We start from the raw sequence: 27851 nt of genomic DNA on the forward strand, positions 1-27851 counted from the left end.
TGTTTGATCTGATGATGACTTTCAGCTGATTTAGTGCAAAAATCATGAGGATCCATTAGGATCTGTGCTTCGGAACCACGTTTTTGGGCCACAGTATGGCAAGGCAGGAGTGGATCCGAGTTTTCTGTGGTGTAGGCTGTGCCCCTGGCTATGATGTGTGATTTGACAGTGAGTTTGGATTGGCCCAATGCAAAAAGTGTGAGGATCCATGAGGATCCATTCTTGAAAACCACGTTTTTGGCCATGGTATGGCCAGGAAGCCATGGATCCGTGATTTCTGTGGTGGATGCTGTGCCCCTGGACATGATGTGTAATTTGACAGTGAGTTTGGGCTGATCTAGTGCAAAAATCATGAGGATTCATGAGGATCCATGTTTTTTAACCATGTTTTTGCGCCATTGCGGCACCACGAAACAGTGGGTGCGTGATTTTTTTGGTTCCTCCTACCGACTAAGATGTGGTCTACAGTAGCATGGTGTTTTTATTTTGTTTCAATATAAAAATCATATGAATTCATGAGGATCCGTGCCTCGGATCCATGTTTTTGTTGTGCTGCAGCACGGCAAAGTGTTGGATCCACGTTTTTTATAGTCCAGTTTTTAGTCATGCCTTCTAGGTGTGATTTGACACTGCATTTGTTGGAATTATTTTTTAAAAAGTGGAGGATCCATGAGGATCCGTGTAGATCCGCCTTTTATGCAGACCCAGCAAAAAGCCTTCAAGGAGTCCTTTCTCTCCTCCCGTGCGGCACTTGGAGGCTGTTCGGGTCCCGATTCACTGGCCTAGGATCGGCGGGGGGGGGGGCAGCCAGGATCCCGGGCCATTTCTCGAGAGAGCTTCGGCTGAGGGCGAGAGGAAGGGGGCAGCCAAGCCGCGCCGCGCCCCAGCCCGAGTCTTCTGCGCGCCGCCTGAGGATCTCATGTGGCGGCTCTTCTCCCGGGCGGCGGCCCGGGGCCGGCGAGGAGGCGCCGGCGGGCGCTGGAAGAGGCAGGAGGAGGCCGCGGCGGCGGCGGCGCCTCTTTTCCGGAGAAGCGGCTGCGGCCTGGCGCTCCTCCTGGGCCGGCCGGTGAGTGCTGGGCCTGGGAGGGAAGGGGCGACGCCGGAGCCCCTGGGAGAAGGCCGGGGAGCGGCGTAGGGCCTCCGGCGAGCCCGGCCCGCGGAGCTTCTCCCTCGCACCCAGAAGGGTCGCGCAGCCCAGGAGCCCGCCGCCCGGCCTCCCTCTCGGCCTCGGTCTCTCGTGGCGGGAGGAGCCGCCTGGGCCGCTCCCGGCGGGGCTCGGGAGGCCACCTCTCGCCTTGGGCCCAGAAACGGCGCCGGGGAGCCGGGAAAGGACAGGCCGGCCGCGGGCGGTGTGTTTTGGGGGCGCTTCTCTCGAAGCAGAGACGGGAGGGAGGGAAGAGGGCAGGCAAGGCGGGTCTTCGGAGCTCGTCCTCCGCCTTCAAAATGGAAAGAGACTCGCTAAGATAGCAGCAGGCAAAAGAGTCAAGCCTTGGTTTGCGAGGCCCCTCTGCCCTGCACACTGGATCTAGATCTTGCTAAACAAAGGGGCGAATACATGGACAAAGCTGGAAATGAACTCTGATAGAAAACCAGCCAGGCTGAAAGAAGTAGGGAGAAGGAATGTGCTTGCTTCTGGAACAGCATGGCCTAAGGACTTGGAATACAAATGATGCTACTCCTGGTCAGAGGACTTGGCATATATATATATATATATATATATATATATGTGTGTGTGTATGTTTACTTATAATAATAAGTAATTATTATGTATTATTAAAGCATTTATAATCCAGCTTTCATCCGAGGTTCCCATGGCAGAAATATACATAATCCTAACCCCACAAAACAAAACAGCGTAAAACAAAATGTAGCAGAATCCCTTCAGGGAGGACACAACCCTGAAAGTTGTGCTGCTTGCACTTAGCCTTCTGCTGAAGAACATGATTTTCCACAAAAGTACTTAAAACTTATTTCTTCACAGGATGTGCAGCCGCATTGTTTATATGGCGTTCTCATAGTCAAAGCCAAGAGTGCTCAACTGCAATGCGTAAGAAGTGCAGGAACTCGAATTGACAAAAGGTAAGTTGTATATAGAATTGGCCACCTGGCAACTCTGGGAACTTCCCAAACAGAGATCAACATTGAGGACAGAAACAGTCACCTCAGAAGAACGAAACCATCAAAACCAAAGCCATGTGCATGGGATCTGCGTTGGGGTGTTAGCTGGTAAAGCTGAATCATTTTAAGTGAATAATAGTGTCATTACATATGCAACAAATTTATCTTAAAATGCCACAGCATCCAGCACTTTCACACGTGACCAGACCTTTGCTTTCTTCTTTTGTAGCTGTTCCTAGGAATGCCTTGTTTACTCTCAGTATGGTGGAGACAGGCTTGTTTAACTAATTCATGTAGCATGAGAATGGAAGAGCTGCAAACTTTCAGTTCCTCCAGATAACCTTTACTAGAACAGTCACATCAGCCCACTTCTTAACTTTAGTCAATAAAACATGTAAACACCAAGAGGGAGAAATATCAGTAGCCACTAGCCGTGTAAAGAGAGTAAGCGCTCACTGATTAAGAGGTGAAGAGGATCCATTTCCAAGTTCTCCAACACTCATTGTGTTGCCAACTTATGGGTGGTTCTTGCATTTGGAAAGTGCCACTCCCTATTCCCTACATCCCAAGCATTCCTGATGTGGGAATAGGCAGGTTGTGGTTGTCTTCCACATGATCTTGCTTGTTCACATGTTACCAGAGCAGACTGGGATGGAGCCACAATTTAGACAAAACCACGGGACATGCATATTGTGGAAAGTGGGCTTAAGCCTCAAACAGGTGTCCAGGTAGCCTAACTGCACATCTTTAGGGTGCAAACCACTGGAAAACTACACAAGCTTTACTAAAATGAATGGAAACGTCCATTAGTACTTTTGCTATGAAAATATCGTAAGAATAAAGAGGGGAAGGGTTCTTTCAAATTAAGCCAGATGTCATCTAGGGCTGGGCAATATCTGATTTTCAACATCATGATAGATCACCAGCTAATCATCATGATATGCTGCTATATCTTGATGTCTGAAATAAGGAAGGATGGCTGGGCTATGGAGGGAGGGATGCTTTTTGCTGCGTGATCTCTGTGCTGTTTCTTAAAGCTCTGGGTGGTCCTTACCGGTGATGTCTGCCCCTTGGCACTGTTCTGCCATTGGCTGAGATGAGCCGCGGGGAAGCAACCGGAGAGGAAAAGCAGGGAGTGGGACTCCATGGTTCAGGGGCAGCACCAAGGCTGGCACTGTTCTGTCACTGGAGGGAACGGGGAGGGAAAATGGAGCCCAAAGGCTAGCCAGCCAGAGGGAGCCAGCTATGACGGAACCAGTGTCCAAATGGCAGTGAAGCCTGCTGTCAAGTTTGGTAACAAATTCTCAAGAGAGGGCCAAACATATAGAAAAGAAACAAAAACGGACAAGACAGACAAATCAATGTCTAAATGTATGCAGATGTAATCAATTAATTGACTAACAGTGCAAACCTAACTATCTATTCAAAAGTAAGTCATAATAAATTCAGTGGGCTTACTTCCAGAGAAGTGGGGTCAGAATTGTAGCCTAAAGTTCCTTTATCAGAGGACTGTCTAATGAATGGAAGTTGCAGTGTGTGGTGAATTAAGGTTCAGCCGAATAAAATTTCTGGGCTATACATACCTAATTTTTCTTTTTTATTGCAACTTCAGAAATGGTTCCTACACTAGTATGTGTCAGTAACAAACATCCTCAAGTTACTGTGTTCTTTTTTGGGATTTCTTGTTTTGCACTGATAATATTTTGATTTAATGGTATAAAATTTGAGTAACTCTTTCTTTACCTGACTTTTACAGCTCAATAGATGAAACTATGTATGAAAAACTTGCTGAAGAAACCCTGGAGTCATTAACAGATTTCTTTGAGGAGCTGGCAGACAAGCCCTTTACTCCTCAAGATTATGATGTCTCATTTTCGGTATAGTATTTAATTTTATACTATAGTATTTTATTTTATGAAGAAAGTAGGAAAAACCACTGGGCCGGTAAGATACAATCTAGATCAAATTCCTTATGAATACACAGTGGAAGTGAGGAACAGGTTTAAGGATTTAGATTTGGTGGACAGAGTGCCTGAAGAACTATGGATGGAGGCTCACAACATTATACAGGAGGCAGCAACGAAAACCATCCCCATGAAAAGGAAATGCAAGAAAGCAAAGTGGCTGTCCAACGAGGCCTTACAAATAGCGGGGGAGAGAAGGCAAGCAAAATGCAAGGGAGATAGTGAAAGAAACAGGAAATTGAATGCAGATTTCCAAAGAATAGCAAGGAGAGACAAGAAGGCCTTCTTAAACAAGCAATGCAAAGAAATAGAGGAAAACAACAGAATGGGAAGAACCAGAGATCTCTTCAATAAAATTGGAGATATGAAAGGAATATTTTGTACAAAGATTACCATAATAAAGGACAAAAGTGGAAAGGACCTAACAGAAGCAGAAGACATCAAGAAGAGGTGGCAAGAATACACAGAGGAATTATACCAGAAAGATATGGATGGCTCGTACACCCCAGGTAGTGTGGTTGCTGACCTTGAGCCAGACATCCTGGAAAGTGAAGTCAAATGGGCCTTAGAAAGCACTGCTAATAACAAGGTCAGTGGAAGTGATGATATTCCAGCTGAACTATTTAAAATTTTAAAAGATGATGCTGTTAAGGTGCTACACTCAATATGCCAGCAAATTTGGAAAACTCAGCAGTGGCCAGTGGATTGGAGAAGATCAGTCTACATCCCAATCCCAAAGAAGGGCAGTGCCAAAGAATGCTCCAACAATCGCAATCATTTCACACGCTAGCAAGGTTATGCTTAAAATTCTACAAGGTAGGCTCAAGCAGTATGTGGACCGAGAACTCCCAGAAGTGCAAGCTGGATTTAGAAGAGGCAGAGGAACCAGAGACCAAATTGCAAACGTGCTGGATTATGGAGAAAAATAGAGAGTTCCAGAAAGACATCTACTTCTGCTTCATTGACTATGCAAAAGCCTTTGACTGTGTCGACCACAGCAAACTATGGCAAGTTCTTAAAGAAATGGGAGTGCCTGATCACCTCATCTGTCTCCTGAGAAATCTCTGTGGGACAAGAAGCTACAGTTAGAACTGGATATGGAACAACTGATTGGTTCAAAATTGGGAAAGGAGTACGACAAGGCTGTATATTGTCTCCCTGCTTACTTAATTTATATGCAGAATTCATCATGCGAAAGGCTGGGCTGGATGAATCCCAAGCCGGAATTAAGATCGCCAGAAGAAATATCAACAACCCCAGATATGCAGATGACACAACCTTAATGGCAGAAAGTGAGGAGGAATTAAAGAACCTTTTAATGAGGGTGAAAGAGGAGAGCGCAAAATATTGTCTGAAGCTCAACATCAAAAAAACGAAGATCATGGCCACTGGTCCCATCACCTCCTGGCAAATAGAAGGGGAAGAAATGGAGGCAGTGAGAGATTTTACTTTCTTGGGTTCCATGATCACTGCAGTGCTCACTGGAAGGACAGATCGTGAAGCTGAGGCTCCAATACTTTGGCCACCTCATGAGAAGAGAAGACTCTCTGGAAAAGACCCTGATGTTGGGAAAGATGGAGGGCACAAGGAGAAGGGGACAACAGAGGACGAGATGGTGGGACAGTGTTCTCGAAGCTACCAGCATGAGTTTGACCAAACTGTGGGAGGCAGTGGAAGACAGGAGTGCCTGGCGTGCTCTGGTCCAGGGGGTCACGAAGAGGCGGACACGACTAAACGTCTAAACAACAACAACAATTTTAGAATCATAGAATCATAGAGTTGGAATAGACCACAAGGGCCATCGAGTCCAACCCCCTGCCAAGCAGGAAACACCATCAGAGCACTCCTGACATATGGTTGTCAAGCCTCTGCGTAAACACCTCTTAAAGACCTTTTACTTTATTTACTTTTACACGTGTTTTTGCTATAGTCTCAACTTCACTTTAGACAGTACCATAAATAATTTCTGGGTATAAGAAAGCTTCCCTGTATGAGACTCCTGCATATTCCTGCACTGCGGGGGGGCGGGGCGGGTTGGACTGGATGATCTGAGAGTCCCTTCCAGTTCTATACTTCTATGATTCTAAGCATTTCTTTCCTGGATGTTTAAGAAACTCTGTTCTCACAAGGAGCTAGTGGAATGGTAGGACCACAAGGTGGCACAACAGTTTCAGCTTGCTTGTGATAGAGATAAAAGCATATCTAAAAATTAATTCTATCCTAAGGAATCCGTAATAGCAATATTTCCAGTAGCATTTAGGAATCCATGTGTGACTGTTCTCTCACCTGTACCTTGATTTATTTAACATTCATTAGTACAGTAAATAGGACACAGGTGGCACTGTGATCTAAACCACAGAGCCTAGGGCTTGCCGATCGGAAGGTCAGCAGTTCGAATCCCCATGACAGGTGAGTTCCCATTGCTCAGTCCCAGCTCCTGCCCACCTAGCAGTTCGAAAGCACGTCAAAGTGCAACTAGATAAATAGATACTGCTCCAGCAGTAAGGTAAACGGCATTTCCATGCGTGTGTTGCTCTGGTTTCACCACAAGCAGCTTAGTCATGCTGGTCACATGACCCGGAAAAACTGTCTGCGGACAAATGCCGCCTCCTTCGGCCAGTAAAGCAAGATGAGCACTGCAACCCCAGAATTGTTCGTGACTGGACTTAACTGTCAAGGGTCCTTTACAGTCCTTTTAGTACAGCAAATACTTTTTCTCATGTGTGTGATATATAACGAAAAACTACAATGAGCATTTGGTTAATTATCTCTAAAAACTTCATGGTTATAGTGTTTCTATAAACGTGGCACAGACAAACGCCATATGCTATGAAATGATGTCAAATGCTTGTTTGTGTGGTTTGCACATTTTTAAAATTAGAAGTAATGTGTTGATGGGTTAGGTCTATTTACAGTACAACATATGGTATCTAGCATGATACTGGTAATACAGTAACAGCTGTTTGGGAATGTATTATATGATATAGCTGTCAGGAAAAGCATGCTGGAATGCTGCTTTTGCTATGAAATAACGTAAAATCTAGAAAGCTTTCAGTTGACATTGAAATAGTTTACCATTTTGTTTATTTTATAAAGACATTTCCAAGCTACTGTTTGGCCCTAAAAAGGACTTAAGTAACAGCTCAAGGTAAAATCAATTTAAGGACAGTAAAACTCAGAACAAGATAAAACAGTCAAAGCGTAGTCGACAAGGGAGACCGTGTTCAGTCATACTAAACACTTGGTGTAGTCTAAACAAAGTCTGAGCTTAAAAGGAAGGCAGGCAGCCAAGCCAAATTTAACCATGTAAGATTGTATAAGGATAATAAGTGTGGGGATTTAATATCTGAATTACTCTTAATTATTATCTCAGGAGCCTTTCTTTTTTAGAGTGGTGCAGGTTCAGTCAAGAACTGTGGAAGCAGGGCCCATGCTTTTCAAAACTTAATTGCATTGCACATTTGGGGACACATTCTTGAGGCAACCTCCTAGGACTCAGTTCACCAGCTGCAGTCCTGTCTGCTGCCCCTTCCTCTTCCTAGCTGGAGTTGAGGCCTTCCTGCTTCAGAGCTCGTGCCTGTCAACACCTGACACAGGAAAGGAAAGGACAACAGACAGGGCAGAGAGTAAAGTCCAAAAGGCCATGTACCTAACAGGCTTAGACCATTTGCTGTGAATTTCCAAATTTCTAAAATGTTAACACTTGGAACTAAGAAAATGAACCATGAAAACATTGCAGTTGGTCTCCCAAATAACATGGTGAAAAACACAAAGGAATGCCAATCGAATGCTCCTGGGAGCTTAATGAATAGAAAATCCCTTAGACAATGCTGTACAATATAGACATGCAGCCTGAAAGATATCCCTGCCTTTCTGAATAAGAACATTCCAGAGATAAAATTTGGTGACTGGACACTTCATCAAAAGTATAAAGCTGGTGGTTTGCGACACGCACACTCGTTGGAAATCCCCTACAGCCGGGCTGAGGCCCAAGGGCCACTCTTCAGGTTTCTCTCTGTGGCCCTTGGGACTTTTCCCAAGCCACCCCACCCTCCCTGCTCAGCCACACTGCCTTTTCCCAAGCCACAGCCTTGAGTGTTTTGGCCTGGCTAACATGTCCTAATGTCTCTTGGCTGCCAGGATGGAGGGTGGGGTGTATAGAAACGAGCCTGGAGTACAAAGGCTGAACTACCTTTGTTTCTTTGCCAGTTTCTGTCTTTGACCCACTTCCCATAGGAATACGATCCCTGAAAGAGGGTCCCATTGGGGAAACTGCCATCTGAAAAAGGTGCCATATTCCTGCGCTTCTGTTTTTGTTTTGTTTTTAAGTCATTAAAATTCACCTAGACAGAGTTTTCCACCTCTGAATTACTTGTTTCAGTCCATTACCTTGTGGACTGGATTCCTAAACAGAAACTGGAAACAAATAATGTGACTCAAGTTAGTTTCTAGAGAAAAACCAGGCAATCCATTTGCAGTATCGTTTGGTCATCCTATGGAACGTTATGTTATTCATACTCATATACCGGTATATAGAGAGGGGAGGAGATATAGATCCCCCCCCCCAATCCTTATTCTTGAGAGTATGGCTTTACCGCACAGAAAAATGTAGAAATGCAAAATTCAGTTTGGATGAGAAGTAATAATAGTTTATTTGCACTTATTTGAAAAAATAGGTTATTTAAAAATTTTTGCTCTCATGTTTTAGTTGTGAAATCCTAATCAATTATTACTTGCCAGACCCTGAGATTTCTGCTTATATAAATATATTGCAAGTTCTTACAGATAGCTTGTTTTGTTTTGTTTTCTCTCCCCGCTCCCAATTTATTCTGTAGACTGGAGTATTAACAGTTAAATTGGGTGGAAGCATGGGAACATATGTGATCAACAAACAGACACCAAACAAACAGATATGGCTGTCCTCTCCAAGCAGGTAAGCAAATGTCTGTTTGTTAGAATGTTCTGGAAATTTTACAATTGAACTAAAAGATCTCCTACCTCAGCTTTATTAGTTGCATGCACTTTGGAGACTCAGAATGGCTTGTACGGATTTCCCAGGCAGTCAATATCAGGTGCTAGTCAGGCTGACAACTGCTTTGGTGATACAGTATGTGATTATTTTTCCCCACAGCCCCTGGAACTATTTGTATGTCTTTCTCTATTTTGCAGTGCTAGTCATTGAACTTAGGCTTTTGGTCAGTGAGTGACACCCTCTGATGCACCGTCCATTGGGAGCACTGATCCTGCACTGCATCTCTGGAATGCTGAGCTGACAGATACCATATTGTTGTGCAGTGAAGAGCAGACAATGTTTTAAACAAATAAATAAAATATTAAAACATACCTAAGCCAGTGTTAGGATATGGAAAATTAGAGTATTTACTTTCTAGTATGTTACAGAAAACGACAACACAATTTTCTGACTGCTGTTTAATTAAGTGAGGCTAATTCAGGTGGGCCATCGTGAGGATTGGACCATCAGGAATGAATGAAACCTAAAGCAAGTGTCCCGTTTTAGCACAGAGCTCCTGTGGTGGCTGTGGGGTGTCAGGAGAAGCAGGGAAGGCACCAAGGCTTTTTGGACCAGCAGAATAGCTAACTCTCCTGCGGTCAGGAGCTGTCAGGGGGCTGAATTTTTTCATCTCTAGCTGGTGCCACAGTCAGGACTGCCCCAGAAATTTAGCGGCATGTATATTAAAGTTTTGAAGCCAACTCCAACCTTTTAGAAATAGTTACAGATAGGTAGCCGTGTTGGTCTGCCATAGTCAAAACAAAAAAATTCCTTCCAGTAGCACCTTAAAGACCAACTAAGTTAGTTCTTGGTATGAGCTTTCGTGTGCATGCACACTTCTTCAGATACACACAAAATAGAAATAGATTTATTTTTCTTTGCCCTAATTCACCTCATGCCAACCAGTTGGCTTTCAATCACACCATAGCTCATATTTTGTGATAAAGGTAAAGGTAAAGGTACCCCTGCCCGTATGGGCCAGTCTTGACAGACTTTACGGTTGTGCGCCCATCTCACTCAAGAGGCCAGGGGCCAGTGCTGTCCGCAGACACTTCCGGGTCACGTGGCCAGCGTGACAAAGCTGCATCTGGCGAGCCAGAGCCGCACACGGAAACGCCGTTTACCTTCCCGCTAGTAAGCGGTCCCTATTTATCTACTTGCACCCGGGAGTGCTTTCGAACTGCTAGGTTGGCAGGCGCTGGGACCAAACAACGGGAGCGCACCCCGCCGCGGGGATTCGAACCGCCGACCTTTCGATCGGCAAGCCCTAGGCACTGAGGCTTTTACCCACAGCGCCACCCGCGTCCCTCATATTGTGTGATAACTTAATGCAAATAGCTGTGGGAGTTCCAAGTACCCATTTCCAGCATGCACACCCTTCCTTCTGTCATATTTGGTTGATATTTAAATGTTGTTGTTAATTGAATTTATATACTGCCCTATACCAGGAGGTCTCAGGGCAGTTCACACAACAAAATCATAATACAAAATCACAATATATATAATCAAAATAAAAACAACAACCCAATAGCACACACCCCCAAAAAAAGGGCATAGGTTGTCATGTTCTCAGTCATGTTCTTGTTTGTTCTTTCACAGTGGCCCGAAGCGTTATGACTGGACTGGAAAAAACTGGGTTTATTCTCATGATGGAATCTCTCTTCATGAACTACTTGCAATGGAATTTTCTGTTGCATTAGAAACTAAATTAGACTTATCAGCTCTAGCACATGCTGGAAGAAAACATTCTTGATAATATCTATCGCAAAGAATTCAAAGACTTTGAACTTTGACACATAGTCTTCCCCTTTTTTGTAAATGTGTTAATCCAATTTTAAATTCTGCAGGATGTCTGTAAACTCACTTTTACTCTGCAACAATGTGAAAACAATTCCCACCCCGCTGCTGCCTGGTTTCTTAATGTGTTCAGGTATTTTCCATCCTCGTTTGGATTGCAGACACAGTCATTGCTGCCCAGCCTTTTAGCTAGAATTAAGGAGGGCATTTGGATGTCCTATTGAAGACAACTATTGTACTAAGCTCTCTCTTGGCTGCATTCAGGTCTTTTTCTAAACTGCATTATTCTCCATAACTGAAGATTTAAACCACATTGATAATGCTGAAAACCATTGCTGCAAAATGGTAGTATACTTGTAGGATTGCAATATTTATATTAGGCTTGCCAGCCCAGTGGAATACTGTACCTGTAAGAGTAGAATACCTGTTCTTTTTTCTTTTCTTTTTTTGTCAATAATTTTTAGTAGTTTTCAATTACAAAACTCCAAAGCAAACCTCATGATATGCATATCAAATCGTAATCACAATCAAATAACAAATTATATAATTTGGATGGCCTCCCACTTGCTGGATTACAGGTTCAGTAATTCTTTTTTTTCCCCCTGCTTCCAAAGTCTTATTTATTTCAGTTGCATTCCAATCTTAATCATAGTCCCTTGTTCAACAGCTGCAGTTTGTGACTTCCATTCGTATTAACATTCAGTAATTTATTAATCCACAAGTGAATATCTATATCCGTTCGTCCTGCGTGCAATAATTATTTGTTCATTTTTTTTCTTCCCAAAAAGTTCTGTGTTGATCCAGTCATTCTCTCAATTATGATTACAATATATGTGCTTCAGCCTGGGGAAAGAGTTAACTGGAACCCCGCCAGAGCTCTAATGGGTCTCCAATTTCCCTTTCTTTGTCCATACAGATAAAGATGGCGCCCTTCTAAAGTGCATCTTGGTGCATCTCCAAAATCCAATTTCTCTTACATTCCAAGATAACAACCTTCTCTTCTTCTCACCAAATACTGTATTGGCCTGAATATAAGCCTCACTTCCCCCCCAAATTCCGACCGTAAAAAGTAAAAGTGTGGCTTATATTCGCAACCTTACAGTATGCAGCCAGGAGTGTGGGGCAAACAGCGTCAGGAAAGCAGTGCCCGCCCTGTGTGTAATCCCCATCCGCACTGACCCCTCTTGCTCTCCTGGCTTCAGTGAAAGCAACGCGAAGCCTCCGGAGCGCAGCGGGGCAGCTTGGATTTTCAGAAGACATTTGGCAGCTCTGGCTAGTAACAACTCTCAGTCTGAAAATGGAACTATGCTTCTGACTATTTTTACAGATTATGAACTATGCCAATTCTGCTGTTCTCTAGAATGGTCTCTCCAAGCATGCAAAAATAAAACAAGAGGGAAGAAAAAGGAAGAACCAATGAGAATAGTTTTTAAAAATAAACTTTTGATAGACAGGTCTGGCCTTTAACCACTGAATTATTTTCTTGGAGCACTCCAACCACAGAAATTTGGAGGGGTTATAAACTATTTTTCACATGAATCTGTTCTCTTCCCCTGTGCAAGTCAATGGAGATCTCCATTCTACCTCCCAAAATGCTGAAGCTCACATTCCAAGTGACTCTTGGAATAAGAGGGCCCTTAGCACAGGGTGTGTGTTGTGTGGGTGACATTTAGCCAATCTTAACTGGGGCTCAATGGTATTTTCCCCACCACCCACTTTCTCCTTTGCAAGGCTTGTGGAGACCTCTCCCAGGAGATGAGGCTGTATCACCCAAACTACATTGGTGAAAGAAGCCTCTCCCCCCCCCCCCCCAACGCTTGGGTTGAAAAGGTAATTGCTAGAGAGTGATATTTTCCTCACCACATTGTTTCCTGGGGATCCATGCTCTTCCCCCCTCCCCCCCCACCATTCCTATTGTATCCCTTACACTGGCAAAGCCCTCCCCTGTGGGAGATACTGCAGTTATGAGTCTGACATTTGGTATACTTCATCCCCTCAGAAGGAGGGCTATGCCTGCAAATAGCATCCAATTCTGACAAAATGGGAAGTTAAAAGACTTGTCATTTGTATAACAAGCAAACTTTAAAGCTGCCCTGCACAAAAAATCTGGGTGTATCTGCCTTCAACCATTTGATACGCTAAATTTATGAGGGAAGTGGCTATGATTGCAAATTTCATTCACTTCTGTAACAAGAAAAAAGTTAAAGCCATTTTTAGATTCCCCATTATAGTGAAATGGATAAAAATGACCTTAATTTTTAATAGCTCTAATTTTTGTCCCAAATAACAAGTAGAAATGCCTGTCCCTGTTGTGTGGAAGAGCATTTATGTTGAGATAAGAAAGGTGCCCACAATCTGCACTTTCCAGAAGCAATCAAAAGCATTTTTGTTACAACAACTAGAAAAATTGGTCTCTACTTTACTAGGACTTTAGTCTTGTTTAACATACATTTGGTGTTTTCATGTTTTTAACTTTTTAACTGTAAATCGCCTTGAGACTGATCATTAATAAGCAGTAGTAAGCTTACCAAAACTACAGCTATGAGTCAAATCTTGTGGCCACAAGACTATCACTGGACTATCACTGGTTGTCAGTGATTCAAGCTGGAACTCTGACTTGCACCATCCAGGTCTTATATTCACTACAGTGGTACTTCGGGTTACATGCGCTTCAGGTTACACACTCCGCTAACCCAGAAATATTACCTCGGGTTAAGAACTTTGCTTCAGGATGAGAACAGAAATTGTGCTCCTGCGGTGCGGCAGCAGCAGGAGGCCCCATTAGCTAAAGTCCGTTAAGAACGGACCTCCAGAACGAATTGTGACTAATGCATATATGTAATAGGTAACCTCAGTAGAGGTTATTGTGCCAAACCTTGAGCAAACACAGTAAGAGGAGGTCTCTCAAGGAAATTACGCTCTTGCTGAGCCAGGGAGAGGAAGAGAAAAAAATCGTAAGGCAGAAACATTAAACCATTTGGCCAATGTTACAGAAAAAGGTCTGTGGCAGTCAGTGCCACCTCGGTTGCACAATGTTATTCAGGCATTTGGAATGAACATCAAGAAGAAATGTCAGGATAGTATTCAAGAGCCCAAAGGTACACACACTCTCTGGGTGAGATCCGTACTCTGGAAAAATGGAGGACAGGGATTGTGCGTAGGGAGTTAGTTTATGATCAGTGTGTGGGGAAACTCCCCCCCCCCTTCAGCTGTGCCTTAGGGCTCCTATATAGTTTCTAAGCTCAGACTCTTTGGAGGCTTCCATGTCTTGAATAAATAATTACACATAATGACTTGTTCAAAATTTATTCTGCCCCATTGATCTTGTTTAGCAGCTCAGCTATACAGCTCCAAATAAATCGTTTTGTGTTTAAGTGTGATATGCAATGTGACACTAGATGACGATGGTGAGCCTTATGGAAAATTCAATGTATTTTAAAAGCATTTTCAAAATGATTTTTATGTGTGGGGATTCCACCTAGCAGTGCTTTTTTCTGGGCGGGGGGGGACACAGGGGTACGCATACCCCTAAATGTTTTGTGAATCTAAGTTTGCCCTCATTGAGGGGCAGTATTTCAATATGAGTAGGAAAATAAGAGTACCCCTTTTTAAGAAAAAAAAGCACTGCCATCTAGGTTCCCTTCCCAGGGTGTAGTTTTGTGTTTGCTTCGATTCCCACTGCGTGGAACGGTTATGTACAGAGTGAGCCAGCCACTTCCAGAAGCAGAGACCATGAGTATGTAGAATTATGCAAGAACACCGGCATAGCGCTGTCGGACCAGGCCAGCCCCCTGTTCTCGCAGGAGCCAGCCGCGGAAACCCCGCCGACAGCAGCTGGAATTGGGAAGCCGACGGACTCCCGCTGCGGCGGAGCTTCGCCCTCGTGACTACGAGTCACTTGGTCTGGTCCTCCGTGAATCGATCCAATCCACGTTGGCTTTCAAAAGAGGATGGGGCTGTCTCTCGTGGGAGGGAGTTCCGCGGTTTAACTGCGCCGCATGAAGCAGTCCTTTCTTCATCTGTCCTGAGTCTCCGCCATTCCGCTTCCTCGGAGGTCCAGGCAGAGTCGCAGAAACTCCAGCCCCGTTTCCCAGGCTCAGCGCCCAGAAGCGCGTGGCCCCTCCGAGCCGAGGGTCCGTTTCCACGCGGGGAGGACATTCGCTCCGAGGGGCGGATCGGGGCGGCGCGGGGCCGGGGGTGGGCGAGGGGAGCCTCGGGGGCCGTCGAACTCGACGCTGCCAGCTTCCAAGTCTCTCCGCTGAAGTCCCAGCCCGCCGGCCCGGCCCCACGGCCGCGTTTTCTGAGGCGGGGCGCGGCTCTCCTCGCGCCTCCCTCCTCGCGGCGCTCACCTGCCCGCCCGCCCCCTCGGAACAGGAAATCGCCGGAGCCGCGAGGAGCAGAGCGAAGGGCGCGCCTGGCCGAGTCGGGGTCCGGGCGGGGGCGAGGGTCTCGGCGTCGCTGCTCCAGGTACGTCGGGGCTGGCGCTCTTTCGGCGCCGCTTCCCGGGCTGCGCTCGGCCTCCCTCCGCTCCTGGCAGCGGGGCGCCGCAGCCGAAGGCGCAGCTCGGAGCTGCTTCCCACTGGGACAACTTCGTGGTCGGGCAGCGGGAGGCTTCCAAGGGCTCCCCTTGGAGGGGCTGGGACGGGAAGCCAGAGGGTGCCCTTTGCGCCCCGCGGCGCCTTCCTGTCCCCTTTCCCTCCGGAATGCGGGACTCGAGCCGGTTCGTCCGGTTTCCTGGCGGGCGGCGGCTTCCCGGCAGCAGGGGGCGCCCGCTCCTCTTTCCCGCCCTCTCCTTCGGGGGTCGGGCTGGAGGCCCAGGAGTGCCCAGGACTTCCCGGGCCCAATCCGTCTTGGCCCAGGCCGACCCCTTGCGGGGCGCTTCCAAGGGGTTTGCAGCTATTCGAATTGAAAGCTGATACTGTACATTAACATTGTTTTCTTTTGCCACTTATACGCTTATTACTTCTTGAAAGACCTTCGGTTTTTCAGGTGATGCGCTTCTCGTATTTTCAGATATCATTGATTACTTTTACGAAACTGCAGTTTGTTTGGGGCTGAAACATGTTTCTGTTGGAGTCAAAAGGGTATTTTTTCAAGCCATTTTGAGCAGGGAAGTTCAGGGCCGGGAGCAAGGGAGTCCTCCTTCATCCGCACCACAATTGTCTTGGGTAGAAGGCTTCTTTGGAGCCCAGTTACAATGGAGGAGGGGGCATTCCAAGGTGGTGTGCTCTGTTATATACATCCTGTGTCATGCTGATTTGTTTTATTTATTTTTTATTTAACAGACTCTATATACACTTAGTCAACAAAGAGCTCTAAGTAATGTACAACATGAGAAAGCTTTTTAAAAAGATACTGTACTGAAAAAATCAAACATTGAAAAGATGTTGACATAACATTCATCAACATATAAATAACATCAGCAGTTTTAAAACAAATTACATAATAAAATTATATGTCTGTGTGGGCTTGCCTTAAACAAAGTGTTCAGCTGTCACCAACACACTGAAGGAGCCTGCATTAATATTAGCATTGCACTCTGCAGAACTGATTTCTTGCAGGTGCAGGTCAGACATTATGTTAGAAGAGACCTCAAAGGTCATCTGGTCCAGCTTCTATCTGTTGCCTGAAATCCACTTGGGCAATTCCAGCCAAAGACAGTGTGTCAACTTCAGGTGTAGCTGTTCAGTCAAAACACCTTATAATTTGTACCCATTAGCTCAGGTCCATTCATCCGGAACAACTGAGAACACAATTGTGTGAATGTGTGTCTTCTTTCTTTCTTTCCTTTATATTTTGCTAAAAGCAGCTGTGGGAGCGTATGTGTCTGGTGAGACTTATTGCTGCAGCATGGGGGGGGGGGGGGTTTGGGTTGCAACTCTTTCCCCCAACGCTGGTTCCTCAGTGCATTTCCTCTCCACAGCCCAGCGCCACCCAGAGCAAACACACAGGCAAATAAAGGGAGGCGGTTTAGATTGGGGACATGGCATAAGGGCAGATCCCAAATAGATCCCTCCTTTCAACCGCTTTTAGCAGCAGCAAGAAGAAGAAGAACAACAACTCTAAAAGGCATGCATTCATGCATGTCCAGTCAGTGTCACGTCCTGTTCGGGCCTGAAGCTGTTCTGCAGCTCTGAGCAATCTCTCTCAGATTGTTGCAAAGCCCTGAACTCACTAGGCCAGGGATGAGGAACTTTTTTCAGTCTGAGGGTCTGGGCAACTTTCTGGGAGCAGAGTAGTAAACCTGTCCTCGTCCAGGCAAGCAGGAGGCATTATCGGGATGCAAGGACTTTCTCCAGCCAGGGCAGTGGAAGGGGGAGAAACACTTGGAAGGGGTCTGGAGTGGGGCCGCAGAGTGGATTGGCGAGGCAGCAGAAGTGGCCTGGGGAAAGTCCCTCTGAGTGCAGAGAGAGAGAGGTTCGGAGAACTGCATTTGGGCCTCACGGCAGCGCTCCCCCCCCCCCCCCCCGACCAAGTACAGTCATGTGTTATTCAGTTTGTGTTCTCCAGCTTCTAAAATATTGCTAGTCCACCTTAGGGGATGGATAGGATGGCAACTAGGAGGGTCTGTGCCCTTGGGAAATGCCCACTTGAGCACCCAGATGATTGCTTTCTGGGTTCCATCTGGGCTGCGTCCTGAGCGAGGGCTCAAGGTACCCTTGCTAGTTAGGCAACTGCCTTGTCAACAATGCGTAGTTCCATATGATCCCCACATAAAAACTGCTTGTGGTCAGCAGAGTTTCTGCTAGCAGAATGCTTTAAGGAGGAGGCTGTACATGTGTCTTTTTCAGTGAGTAGGGGAGAGACGATGAACCATGCAACAGATCATTAAAAACCCAGAAATTCCTGTCTGTATTAGAATGAAATCTTAAGTTCTTCCTAACAGGTCTGTCCAGTTTTTTAAACACTGGGGAAATAGTGCAGGGTTGGTTCCTGCCTTATTTATTAATGATGGTGCCACAGCAGAAACTCAGAAACAATAGACAAGCCAATGTGCAAGGCCTTTTTTCTTTTTCTTTTTTCCTTACCTGCCAAGATCTTTAATTTTGTTCTGACAGGAAGCTTCAATATTAGACCAGGCAGTGCAAATGTCCTGGGTCTGACATTTCTATCTTGCTTATGGGTAATTGAATGCGGCCTTTGCATTTAATCCCCAGAGCACTGAACTTTGTTGAACTTTGAGCTTTTTAATGGTAGCCTGAATAAGTAAATGTGCAAAAGAATCCTGATAGAGGAGCCTGGAAAAGTTTTATTTTTTCTCAACTTTAATTTGGGGTTGGATGGTGTTGTAAATAAAAATATGCCCTTTTCCCTTATGGGGTATCCAAGAGCCCATATAGAGTCCTTACATAGGTTCCCTATTGGTAGGAGAAAATAACAGAGGCCAACCAGAGAATATTGAGAAGCAAAGCAGCTAGTAAGCTTGATCTTTATTGATCTGTTGCAACAGGGTGCTCCCCTCACCCGCAGGAAAGGAGGAGGACCCAGAAAAATGGCATGCAAGGCCTTATAAAGACTTTTGAAATTCCCCTCCTGTAGATCAAGACCACCCCCAGAAACATTATGCATACATCACAGAAGTTTAAATGTTGTTTTTTCTCCTGTCACAGTTTATCTGCTGTCTGGCAAGTTACTTGATTGGATTTCCCGGGGAGCCTGGCCATTCTTTTGTAGTGGTAAAATACTTATTTCCTGGGCCAGGTCACAGGCTCACACCTTATTCAAACAGACATATTCTTGAGACAGGATTTGTGAGGAAAGAGACAATGGGGAGACTTTTCCAGTTTGACCTTGCAGAGAAAACATTTGGTCAGTTTGGGAATCAAAATGGTTCCAGGTTGGTCTTCCTGTGTTGATCTATGTATGTGCAGTTATGAACATTACCATATATCTAAGACCATAAAATTCCTATCACAATGGAGGGAGTCAAAAACTCAGTGCTGCCAAGTCAGCTGTTAAGTACTTCATAAAATGGAATGATTACATATTTTACCATGTACAAGATAGCTCTCTCACTTTGGTTTTTTTGTTTTTGTTTTGTTCAGCTAACATAATTTTCTACCATGTGTGTGTTTTTTAACTTTTAATCATTGTGATTTGAAGTCTCACCTTGCAGTACTTCCATAATAATTATTTTTAAAGGACTTTAAATCTTGGATTTGCTATTGGAATTTTAATACAAGCATTTGGATAGAACTAAAAAATGGCTTAATTTGTTTCCAGAATGGCAAAAATCCAAATTACCTGGGAGTAAGCTCCATACCTGGGAAAGGAGTACGACAAGGCTGTATATTGTCTCCCTGCTTATTTAACTTATATGCAGAATTCATCATGCGAAAGGCTGGACTGGATAAATCCCAAACCGGAATTAAGATTGCTGGAAGAAATATCAACAAACTCAGATATGCAGATGACACAACCTTGATGGCAGAAAGTGAGGAGGAATCAAAGAACCTTTTAATGAGGGTGAAAGAGGAGAGTGCAAAATATGGTCTGAAGCTCAACATCAAAAAACCGAAGATCATGGAAGATGTCATTGCCATCACCTCCTGGCAAATAGAAGGAGAAGAAATGGAGGCAGTGAAAGATTTTACTTTCTTGGGTTCCATGATCACTGCAGATGGTGACAGCAGTCACGAAATTAAAAGACGCCTGCTTCTTGGGAGGAAAGCAATGACAAACCTAGACACCATCTTAAAAAGCAGAGATATCACCTTGCCAACAAAGGTCCGTCTAGTTAAAGCCATGGTTTTCCCAGTAGTGATGAATGGAAGTGAGACCTGGACCATAAAGAAGCCTGATTGCCGAAGAATTGATGCTTTTGAATTATGGTGCTGGAGGAGACTCTTGAGAGTCCCATGGACTGCAAGAAGATCAAACCTCTCCATTCTGAAGGAAATCAGCCCTGAGTGCTCACTGGAAGGACAGATCGTGAAGCTGAGGGTCCAATACTTTGGCCACCTCATGAGAAGAGAAGACTCTCTGGAAAATACCCTGATGTTGGGAAAGATGGAGGGCACAAGGAGAAGGGGACAACAGAGGACGAGATGGTGGGACAGTGTTCTCGAAGCTACCAGCATGAGTTTGACCAAACTGTGGGAGGCAGTGGAAGACAGGAGTGCCTGGTGTGCTCTGGTCCATGGGGTCACGAAGAGGCGGACATGACTAAAAGACTAAACAACAACAAACTCCCATATAACACAAAGGGAGTACGGTACAGAGTTGACTGTACAGAAGAGAGAGTTTCGCATGATTTGTCTCCAGTATGATTCAGCACTTCATCTGTGGTGCAATTACATTTGGAATATGTTGCACAATTCTAGTTGCCCCATCTCAAATAGGACCTTGTGAACTAGGAAAAGTATAGCTATGGACAACCAAAATGTTCAAGAGGTTGCCATACTTTCCCTACAAGAAAGTGGTAAAGCAGATGTTCTAAGACTTTCTACCCCAAAACGCACATGAGATGGCTGAAAATCATAGAGGCCATCACAAAATGGTGGTGCAGGGGAAGCGGAAGCCATAAAATGGAGGCAGGTGGAGGTGCATAAGCCCTTGGGAATTACTGATTTCATTTTCTACTGATATGTAATCTTCATGCTAGTACAGACATTGATTCTGGAGGTATTGGGAGCCAGCCTTTCCATTTTAGGCAGAATTGGCTGATCCAGATGCTCGCCAAGTGGAGAATGCTTTTGTTGTATATTTTCCCCTTCCCACCCCCACATGCCTCTCAAAGCATTTTGCCCATCTCCTGTGATTTCTTCTCCCATTCTCCTTTCCCGCTTGTCTCCTCCCCCCCCGAAAAAAATCTCACACACCCCTCTGCCCGTTTCCAGTTTATTTGTTATTCTGTTACCCTTTTCTCTTGTCTTCTGATTTCCTTCAACCCTGAAATTCTCTGTCTTCCAGACATCATCTACTCAGCACTTGGCTTAGATTTTTGTGAAAGACTGTTCACTGATTTCTCTTCAGGCATGGAGACTTTCATCTTCCCTGGTTCAAAAGCATAAACATTTGTTGTCATTAATGTGCTAGTTTAAAGCGATTTCTCAAATACTACTAGAGGTAACATTGCAACAGAGTATTTCCCCCTCTTTCTGTGCTTGCTTCCTGTGAAGTTTGCCAAATGGACCAAACAATTTGAACCGGCTTCTCCTTTGTTTGCACTTCTTGTTTTTTCCTGTAAATGTTCAGATATCTTAGTTCTGTCTTAGTAATTCATCTAAAATGATGCCATATGACAAATCAGAAGGTTTTAGAAGGAAAAAACAAGCAGAAATGTAGTGAGAACATGGGAGAATCTAGTTCACTTAAACCAAGTGAAAATGACAAGGCAATACTTCCCAAAAAGAATCCATCCCATAAACACAGAGTTCCACATGTTTTCCTGGTTTGTTAATTAACATTGAACCTCAGTTTCCATGTTTGTACAAAACAGGGAACTTGGGCTTGAAACAAGCTAAGATCTTCTCCACTTTCGAAAGCCTGGAATGATGGTTGGAAATGAGCCATTATGTCTGAATTGTGGTTAATGTTAACAATGGTTCATCTGAACAAGCCGGGATCATGAAGTCTCAGGACATGGTCTGAGGGCAAGGGATGCAGCCACCTGGTTGAAGCTAAGCAGGTCTGAGTCTGGTTAGTGCCTGGCAGAGGTGCCATCTTCGGAAAAACAGGTGCCCTGGTGCCCCATGCACAATGTCTCAGACATCCTTGCTCCATGCCCGGCCTGAACGGGGGTGGGGGGGTGGGGAGAGACTGAACCCCTAACAAAAAAGATTGACGGGGCCCAAAGAGCCTTGACCCCCGGGAGCCAGCACCTATGGTGCCTGGATAGGCGACTGTCTGGGACCCTGTGTAATGCTGCCTTGAGTTCCATGATGGGGAAAATTGGACAGAAGTGTTTTAGTTACAGGCAGCAACCATTTTGCACAGGGGTTCCATTCCCAGACCTCGCATGCTTTGGCAGAGTGCGTATAATTGTACTCCACCCTGTTACACCCCACCCAACTTCTTGAGGGTCCAAAAGGAACCGTGTGTTGGTGATTGAATGTCGATTGGATGCCCCGAAAATGGTTGCTGTCAGGAGCCCAGGCCGTCTTGATAGCACAGCACACAGGTTGTAATTAGCTTGAAGATTTATCGCAAAACAAACAGTCTCGGACGCTCTATTGGAGCTTCCATACCTTACGTGTCAGTAGACCCTTCTGAGGAGTGCTTCCTGGTTCTGCAGAATATCCTGAATCTATGACCCTTGTGTTTCTGGGTTTGTTTCCTAATGCCTTTCCCAGATGTCTACTCCTTGGGCTCAGGGGAGTGCTTCTTGAGTAAGCAGACATCTCTCCTTCCCGCTCTCTGCTCCCAGCTGTCTGATTGCTTCTTAACTTGTGCTGTGCTTCTCTACTTGGGGCAGATGTGTTCGTGACAGTTGCTGCCTGTATTTGATTCGGAAACCATGGATTACATTTTATTTTACTAAAACTAAGCCATAGTTTGGTTTTGGACATAATAGCAATTGAAACAAATGCTTCTGCTGTTGAAGCCACATGAAAGAGAAGAAGGGAGGGGGGGAGGGAAAGCATATAGATCAGACTGAGGCTCATTCACAAAACTAAGATTTGATATCACGTGCAAATGTAATTCTAGAATGAGAACGTTTGGTAAGGAGGATAAACTCAACAATTGTGGCTTGACATCTACCCTGCTTGTATGTGCAATTATTTCAGTTGCATGTAGCTGAAATGTACAGATCCTCTGTTTGTGATATATTTCCACTATCCTTTCATGCTGAACCATCTTCTAACTGTCTCCAATAGTAAAATGTGGAGTCTTCTGCGAAATTATTATATGCAACAAGCAAAGGGCAGGAGGGACCAAGGGGCAGAGGTGCCAGAGGTGCCCGTAGGACAAGGAGTAAATTTAGTAAGATAAATGGGATTACATGGTAGTTCATGGGATTATATTTGAGTAAACCATAGTTGATGAAACTCAGCTGAACAAGCAGTTTCAGATACAGAGAGGGTTGCAAAATAAACTGCAATTTAGAATTACATTCTTGTTGTTTGAAGATAAAATTCTTTTTACATTTTTCTCCTACTCAAGAGTCTCTTCCATTTTCAATCCATAGCAACATCTTCATAAAGTACATGGGGTTTTAAAAGCACAATTTCTTCTTGAAAAAATTAGAGCTTCAGACTTGGAGTGAAGAGATCTGGTTCAAATCTCAGCTTGGCTATGAAGCTCACAGAGTCATTTTAGGCGCACCCAGTCATGCACTCTCAGCCCAACATGCCTCACAGGCTTGTTCTGAGGCTAAAACAGAAGAGGAAAGAACCACATAGGCCACCCCAAGTTCCTTTACATTTTGTTTATTTTGTAAGAACAAGTGAAATCACTTTCCGTTGCTTCTCAGTCCTGTCAGTAAGGAAGGAGACTCCAATTGTGCAAAAGTATCTTTACTACATTTTTGGGTACCCCCCCCCGAATTTATTGTAATATTTTGCATAGGTACTTAAAAGTTGTGTTTGTGTATGTGGCCTGCACTTTCAAAGCTGTTCTTCCCACTCGACATGTCTGCACACATTAGTTATGCCCTAATTAAATCATGCTGATAAATATCTAGCATGGCCGTGTGACTTTACTGTATTTCAGTGGCTTTGCCCTGAACCTGAGAACCTTCACAATTTGCTTTGTCTGAGCAGCGTTGGTCATTTTTTACAACAACACACTTGCAAGTGCCAGTACACAATGGTTGGTGGTGCACAGGGCCTTTTTCTTTGTCTCTTGGTATTGGAAGCAAAGGCTAGGTGATTACCTGGCATCCTAAGCCAATCACGGTGATTAGGAGAGACTAATGAGGAGCCGAAGAGGAGAGGGAGCTCCAAAACAAACATTCATGTTTGAGCTTCATCCTGAACCTTTCTAACTTCAACGTCTCTGTTCTCCTTCTGCCCTCTGACTTCTTTTCTTTTCTTTGGCCTCAAAGCGCCATGACTGTGCTAAGGAGGGACTGGGCCACTGCTGCCTCCCAAGCCCTGCTGGCTCCTGCTGGCCTGGTCAGAAGGTGGGGAAGGATTCTTTCTAGTTTCTTTCTATGTCAGCCTGGAGGACCCTGAACTTGTGAGATCCACAGGTTCTTGGATCCAGTGGATCTAAAGTTACTGCCATATCCTTTGCAGGGCTTTCCTCTGACATCCTCTGGTGGTAGTTTTCTGTGGCACCACCAGCAATGCTGCTTTCTGGCAGTAGAGGCTGGTGAAGAGAAGCCGTCTCTGTACCAGCCTAACATTGGGTGGGGAGAAGGTAGGATTAAACTATTCTGTTGATGGCAAATAATTCTAGAGAGTGAGCTTGTTTCTGCATAGTGCTAAGCCAAACCATGGTTTAGTGCAAATGCTTGTGTGCACCATGCAGACTCCCAAGGTGGAGGCAGTGGCTCAAGTCCTGCTGTACAACTGTAAGCTAAGTCATGGTTTGGCTTAATTTGTCACCTGGACCTGTGCTTATGGTTTGTATTGCTCCGGACAAGCCATAAGCTGTCATCAAGGTATGTTCTTGATTTACAGCTCATGATTTGTCTGGAGGGGACAAACAATGACCACAGTGTGCATGACAAGCCAAACCATGGCTAAGATCATAGCAGCATAGCAGCAAGACCACAAGAGGAGCATAGTAGCCGCATTCTCTTCGGTTGCTGATATTGCTGTTTGAGACTTTGAAACTAAACTATAATCAACCCAGTTACAGGTAGGTAGCCGTGTTGGTCTGCTGTAGTCGAAACAAAATAAAAAAAAATCCTTCCAGTAGCACCTTAGAGACCAACTAAGTTAGTTATTGGTATGAGCTTTTGTCTGCATGCAAACTTCTTCAGATACACTGAAACAGAAGTCACCAGACCCTTATATACAGTAAGAGGGTGGGGAGGGGTATTAATCAGAAGGGTGGTGGGAATGGGTGATTGGCTGAACTTGCTGCAAGACAGACCCCAAAAAAAATAATAACAGAACACGACTAGTAATCACAGCTCCCAAGTTAAAACAGTACAACGCATCATAAGAGACCTACAACCTCTCCTAGACAATGACAGTTCTCTTTCTCAAGCTCTGGGAGGAAGACCTTTCATTGCCTACAGACAGCCACCCAATCTTAAACAACTCACCCACAAAAATACAACAACCAGACTTAACATGGACACCGGTACCAGAGCCTGCAATAAACCCAGATGTCTTCTAAAAGCCTGGTAGTTGTTGTTCTCTTTGACATCTGGTGGGAGGGTGTTCCACAGGGAAGGTGCCACTGCCGAGAAGGCCCTCTGCCTGGTTCCCTGTAACTTGGCTTCTCGCAGTGAGGGAACCGCCAGAAGGCCCTCGGTGCTGGACCTCAGTGTCCGGGTAGAACGATGGGGGTGGAGACGCTCCTTCAGATATGCCATCAAATGACAACGGTGCCCTTCAGCTCTCTATATTGGTCAAACAGGCCAAAGCCTACGCCAAAGGATAAATGGGCATAAATCTGACATCAGGAATCACAAGACAGAGAAACCAGTAGGAGAACACTTCCATCTCCCAGGACATTCTATACAAGATCTCAAAAGTATCTGTCTTATTACAAAAGAATTTCAGAAATAGACTGGAAAGAGAAGTTGCTGAATTGCAACTTATTTTCAAACTTAAAACCATGGAGAGACCTGGTCTGAATAGAGACATTGGAGTCTTATCTCATTATACATGATAAAGCTATTTTTAGCCATCTCACCCCTTGCTTTTTCCTGTAAGACCAATTGCAGTCGTTAACAGTTGTCAACAGGTTTACCACACCTACCAGCCAATCACCCATTCCCACCACCCTTCTGAGTAATACCCCTCCCCACCCTCTCACCCTTCTGTTTCAGTGTATCTGAAGAAGTGTGCATGCACACGAAAGCTCATACCAATCACAAACTTAGTTGGTCTCTAAGGTGCTACTGGAAGGAATTTTTTAATACAGTGGTACCTCGGGTTAAGTACTTAATTCGTTCCAGAGGTTTGTTCTTAACCTGAAGCACCACTTTAGCTAATGGGGCCTCCTGCTGCTGCTGCTCGATTTCTGTTCTCATCCTGAAGCAAAGTTCTTAACCTGAAACACTATTTCTGGGTTAGTGGAGTCTGTAACCTGAAGCGTATGTAACCCGAGGTACCACTGTAATCAGCCCTGCAGCAAATAAAATCCCCATGTGGTTAGCCCACAGAACATTCTAGTAGCCTTCCTCTGTCTGTGTTTGTTGTCTGTGACACACTCTTCCTGAAAGTGGAGATGAGGAGGTTACCCATTGTTTTTTCCCACATTTCCTAACTGGAGACAACACTCTGTACAGTCTTCTCCATTTATAAGATGCAGTAGAAAGGAATGCAATTTATTAGTACCTCCTAAATCTGTGTATTTTGCTTTAATAAATGTGAGTCCCACGTACCACTTCCTTCCCCACCCGTCAATTGCAACTAGGTCCTTAAGATGCTGTCGTTTTGGATCATAAAAATTGGGGACATCAGGTTTTTTATTTGGGAATACTGAAGGCAACATAAAGTTTAGCAAGCCGATCTTCAGCAGCCTTTCACTTGATTTGAGAGACAAGTCACCTGCTACTCCATTAGTACTTGGAAGATTATAAGCCTTGGAGATTTAGTTGAGGATTAGTAAATTGGAGAGTGTACATTATCAGGCTAGGCTTAGAACCATGATTGTCTCTTGATTCATTTTCATTAGTGCTTTATTCAAATATCGCTGGAATTATGTAACGATGACGTTTCAGGAGAATCTGTCAGGAATTCTTTTCTTGATTTTTAAAGACACTTTTACCAAAAGTTATTTTTATAACTCTGGTTTGCAGCGTGTGAAATCCATTTTGAAAAACAGGGATGTAGTTCAGTCAGATCGCTGGAGCAAGATGCTTTTAAAGGCTATAGCCGAACACAGGTGGTCACTTCTTTTGGTGGCGCATTGAAGGAGGCAGGATGAAGTATAAGAAATACATAACCATTCTTGAAGCTGCAGTTGGGATCACTCCCCTTAACAAGAGAGAACTGCTCCCTGTGGTCCGACATGCAAACCTTTGGCAGCATCCAGGGTAAGTTGCTTATTGGGAAAATGAGTAACAGTAAAAAGCAAATATTTACTCTCTAGCTGTGTGCAAGAAAGCTTCAGGCATTGTCTGCAAATGGGAGAAGTGATTAATTTAGGAAGTTGCAGAAGCTGAAGTAGTTCTCTGAGGGGCATGTCCGTGATGCCCTTGGCTAACATAGGGGTTGCTGCGATAAATTGAAAGCATGGTCAGGAATGGCATTTTAAGCTGCTGTCTAAATTTTTGAGACAAGAACTTAGTAGATAAGACAATGCAGACTTAGAACAATAGCACATCAAGTAGGAACGTAATGGATATTCCCTGAGCACATTTCCCACTTCTCATTTTCAAAAATACACTTCTTAACATTGTATTGGAAACCTAACAGATTTTTGTGCTGTTGAATAATAGAAAGTCAAGATTCTTAGCATTCCTTTTTCCACCTCCCTTTTCCAAAAAGCCTCTTCAACTAAATACTCTTACTGAATGGGATAATGCAAGGCAGTGGTTCTTAACCTTTTGGGGGTCATAGAACTCTTTGAGAATCTGTTGAAAGCTATGGACCCCCTCCCCAGAAAAATTCAGACAGACACATACACACAAATTTTTGCATACAATTAATTTTATTGCATAGGGTTTTTTTCTCCCTTACTGCTGGTTCATGGACCCCAGCAATGCTATCCTTTAAAAAAAAAAAAGAGGTGCCAGAACTCACCATGAACACCTTCCTCATTCTCTTAGAATGGCAACCTGCCTGAGATGTTCTGGAACTGAGTTCTGGCGAGTTCCTTCTGAAAAAAAAGCACAGGTTAAGTACCCTGATGTCAGGCAAGCTTCAAAAAAGATTTTCAGTTCATTTTCC

General features: G+C 44.6%; 2 protein-coding genes across 7 annotated transcripts in view; both read left to right on the forward strand.

Annotated features, from left to right (window-relative positions):
* Positions 1–867: 867 nt before the first annotated feature.
* FXN (frataxin) lies at positions 868–10994 on the forward strand. 2 transcript variants are annotated; one of them, XM_077935931.1, is made up of 5 exons: positions 868–1066; positions 1982–2079; positions 3875–3995; positions 8918–9015; positions 9252–9425. In XM_077935931.1, exons 1-5 carry the CDS (start codon positions 920–922, stop codon positions 9262–9264), a joined length of 477 nt encoding a protein of 158 aa, XP_077792057.1. In that variant the 5' UTR covers positions 868–919; the 3' UTR covers positions 9265–9425. The 2 variants fall into 2 exon arrangements, with proteins under 2 accessions (XP_077792057.1, XP_077792056.1); XM_077935930.1 differs by lacking the exon at positions 9252–9425 and adding an exon at positions 10693–10994 and having other exon boundaries at positions 872–1066.
* A 4231-nt stretch (positions 10995–15225) lies between these two features.
* TJP2 (tight junction protein 2) overlaps positions 15226–27851 on the forward strand; it is a 93088-nt gene continuing 80462 nt past the window's right edge. For all 5 annotated transcript variants that reach the window (XM_077935901.1, XM_077935903.1, XM_077935902.1 and 2 more), the window contains exon 1: positions 15226–15357. The gene's annotated coding sequence lies outside the window, so the exon portion shown is untranslated. The remainder of the gene's footprint in view (positions 15358–27851) is intronic.

Source organism: Podarcis muralis, chromosome 11 (assembly GCF_964188315.1).
Source record: "Podarcis muralis chromosome 11, rPodMur119.hap1.1, whole genome shotgun sequence".
Lineage (NCBI taxonomy): Eukaryota > Metazoa > Chordata > Lepidosauria > Squamata > Lacertidae > Podarcis > Podarcis muralis.

What these genes read in the sequence shown, in the direction of transcription:
- FXN (XM_077935930.1), top strand. Translation starts at nt 920, where the DNA reads ATGTGGCGGCTCTTCTCCCGGGCGGCGGCCCGGGGCCGGCGAGGAGGC. An exon ending in GGAACTCGAATTGACAAAAG is followed by an intron (nt 2,080 to 3,874) that starts GTAAGTTGTATA and finishes TGACTTTTACAG; the next exon opens with CTCAATAGATGAAACTATGT. An exon ending in TGGCTGTCCTCTCCAAGCAG is followed by an intron (nt 9,016 to 10,692) that starts GTAAGCAAATGT and finishes GTTCTTTCACAG; the next exon opens with TGGCCCGAAGCGTTATGACT.